At 51.2% G+C, this 1,972-nt stretch overlaps 1 protein-coding gene across 1 annotated transcript; it reads left to right on the top strand.

Moving 5' to 3' along the window:
* Positions 1-546: 546 nt before the first annotated feature.
* On the top strand, positions 547-837 carry PHACADRAFT_47400 (uncharacterized protein; the record flags this gene model as incomplete). Its single annotated transcript, XM_007403356.1, has 1 exon — positions 547-837. A coding segment is annotated over one exon (291 nt), but the record flags the coding sequence as incomplete, so codon positions are not given.
* Positions 838-1,972: the final 1,135 nt, after the last annotated feature.

Genomic DNA, 1,972 nt, shown 5'->3' with positions numbered 1-1,972 from the left:
AAGCAACTCATGTGTGGCTTATCCCAGGTTCGTCAAAGCCAATACCTCTCAAGAAAGGCGAAAAGTCTCGCCCTATACAGCAACTAGCAGAAACAAAGGCATCAAAAGCATTATACTATGACAGTAGCAAAGGAGACTCGCAGTGGATTAGTGGCAGAGCAGTTGTCGCACAATCTGCGGAGGAGTGTTTTCCTGGCTCTTGGGTGTTTGTTCGTTCACCTGCAATAGTATGTCATACCTCTTGGCATACTAGACGACAGCGCTGCACAAATAACTTACCTGTCTTTGGGCTACAGGACAATGGCAACGAATCGCTCGTTGGAGTCATCGTAGAGATTTTAATCTCCACGGCCAGAAAGGAGCCGGAGGCGGTGGTTGTTATTGAGAGGTTTTCTGTTGCTGAGCGGCGTCATCCCCGGTGGAATATGCCATACATGTACCGACCGAATGCTGAGTCAGTGCTCGTGCTTATCCCTGCAAAGGTACGTAGTGAGTACAATCTTACTACTGGCTATTAATAAGCATGCCACATGGGCCATTTAGAACGTCGAGTTCGCATTCAATGCCCAGCATGATTGCCCGTCCGCTGGCTGTGCAATCTCAGGTACGCGCATGGCCGTCCAGGAGCGCGAAGCATCAGGAAAAGAAGAGGGATACATGGAGCACAAGCACTCACTTGCCGACAGATTTATTGTCAACACACACAGCTTCCATAATGCGCATCTCTTGCGCTCAGCCCTTCCTCGATACTTGACAAAGCCAATTCCCCTGTATCCGGATCGATGGGCCAAACATAAGGAGCAAGCAAAGCGGCTCCGAGAGGCTAATGCGGGTAAGAAGACACAAAAAGCCAAGGCCAAGCAGCTTGAAACAAGGAACCGGACCGCCAAGGCTGGCTCAGCACGGCGGCATCCTGTTACAGCCATGGCAAGTAGACAGAAAACTCAGCAGACCATCGCGATGCCGCCTGCCGATGACCAAAGTGACGTATCAGAATACGACGATAAGTCAAGCGATGAGCCGGAGGATGTGGATGTGGATTTGTTAAGTGTAGCGTCATCGGACGCAGAACTCGAGGAGAGTGGCGGCGACAAGATGGGGCTCTCAGATGATCACAACTCAGACACGGAAGAAGACCCTGAGCCTTCTCGCAAACGCAAGAGAGCATGACCGCATCTGTATTTATGGCCGTGGTATATACAGGGCGTTGTTACTACATGCCGATAAACTCGATTTGAAAAGCATAAACTTCTACATTATCTTCGATACATGAGTTGTACAAACCGTGCGAAAATAATCGCAATCCTTGGGCAGGTATCCAGCTGGACCTGTTGGGTGACTGTCGTGTGACCCACTACCTGGTGACCAGATGAGCTACCACATGGTAGCCAGACCTTACCGGCCGTCTGGTAATCATACGAGAGAGACGCTTCAGCCATCTGATCGCTCGGGTGGCTCACGGTTTAGGCGCGGGTGTGGACTCTACCTGGGCGAAAATTGGTGGTGTAGGACAAGCAATGTTACGATGAATTCCGCGGTACCAGTGTGAACTACCTTCCTTTTTGGGAGGGACGATCGGCTGCAAGCCGCTGCTCAGCCATAGTCGCTTATAGTCGCGGCTGCACTGCGGCTTGACTTGACTCGGCTGATCCCAAGAAGGAAAAGCCGTCCAAAGTCAAGTCACAGCCAAGCCGCGCCAAGCCGTGGCAACACTACCAGTAGCAAGGACGAGCAGCTTCCTCATTTGGGGCACGCCATCAATAACGCGCGGGTGCAGTAGTGCACTCATGTTCAGTTGCCATTCTTGAAACGCGACGTTGAACATCCAGGCCTGACAATTGAGAATAGCTCTTGCTCTCTTCCCACATATCTCGCAAATATCTGTTTCACAACACGTATATAATGCAGCCTTCGATGTCCAGCTCAAGCTCATCGTCACAATGCGTAAGGCTCCTAGCACTCCTTCGGCCGG

The sequence above is a fragment of the Phanerochaete carnosa genome, assembly GCF_000300595.1.
Source record: "Phanerochaete carnosa HHB-10118-sp unplaced genomic scaffold PHACAscaffold_1060, whole genome shotgun sequence".
In the NCBI taxonomy this organism is placed as follows: Eukaryota; Fungi; Basidiomycota; class Agaricomycetes; order Polyporales; family Phanerochaetaceae; genus Phanerochaete; species Phanerochaete carnosa.
This window is presented reverse-complemented; position numbering and strand designations above follow the sequence as displayed.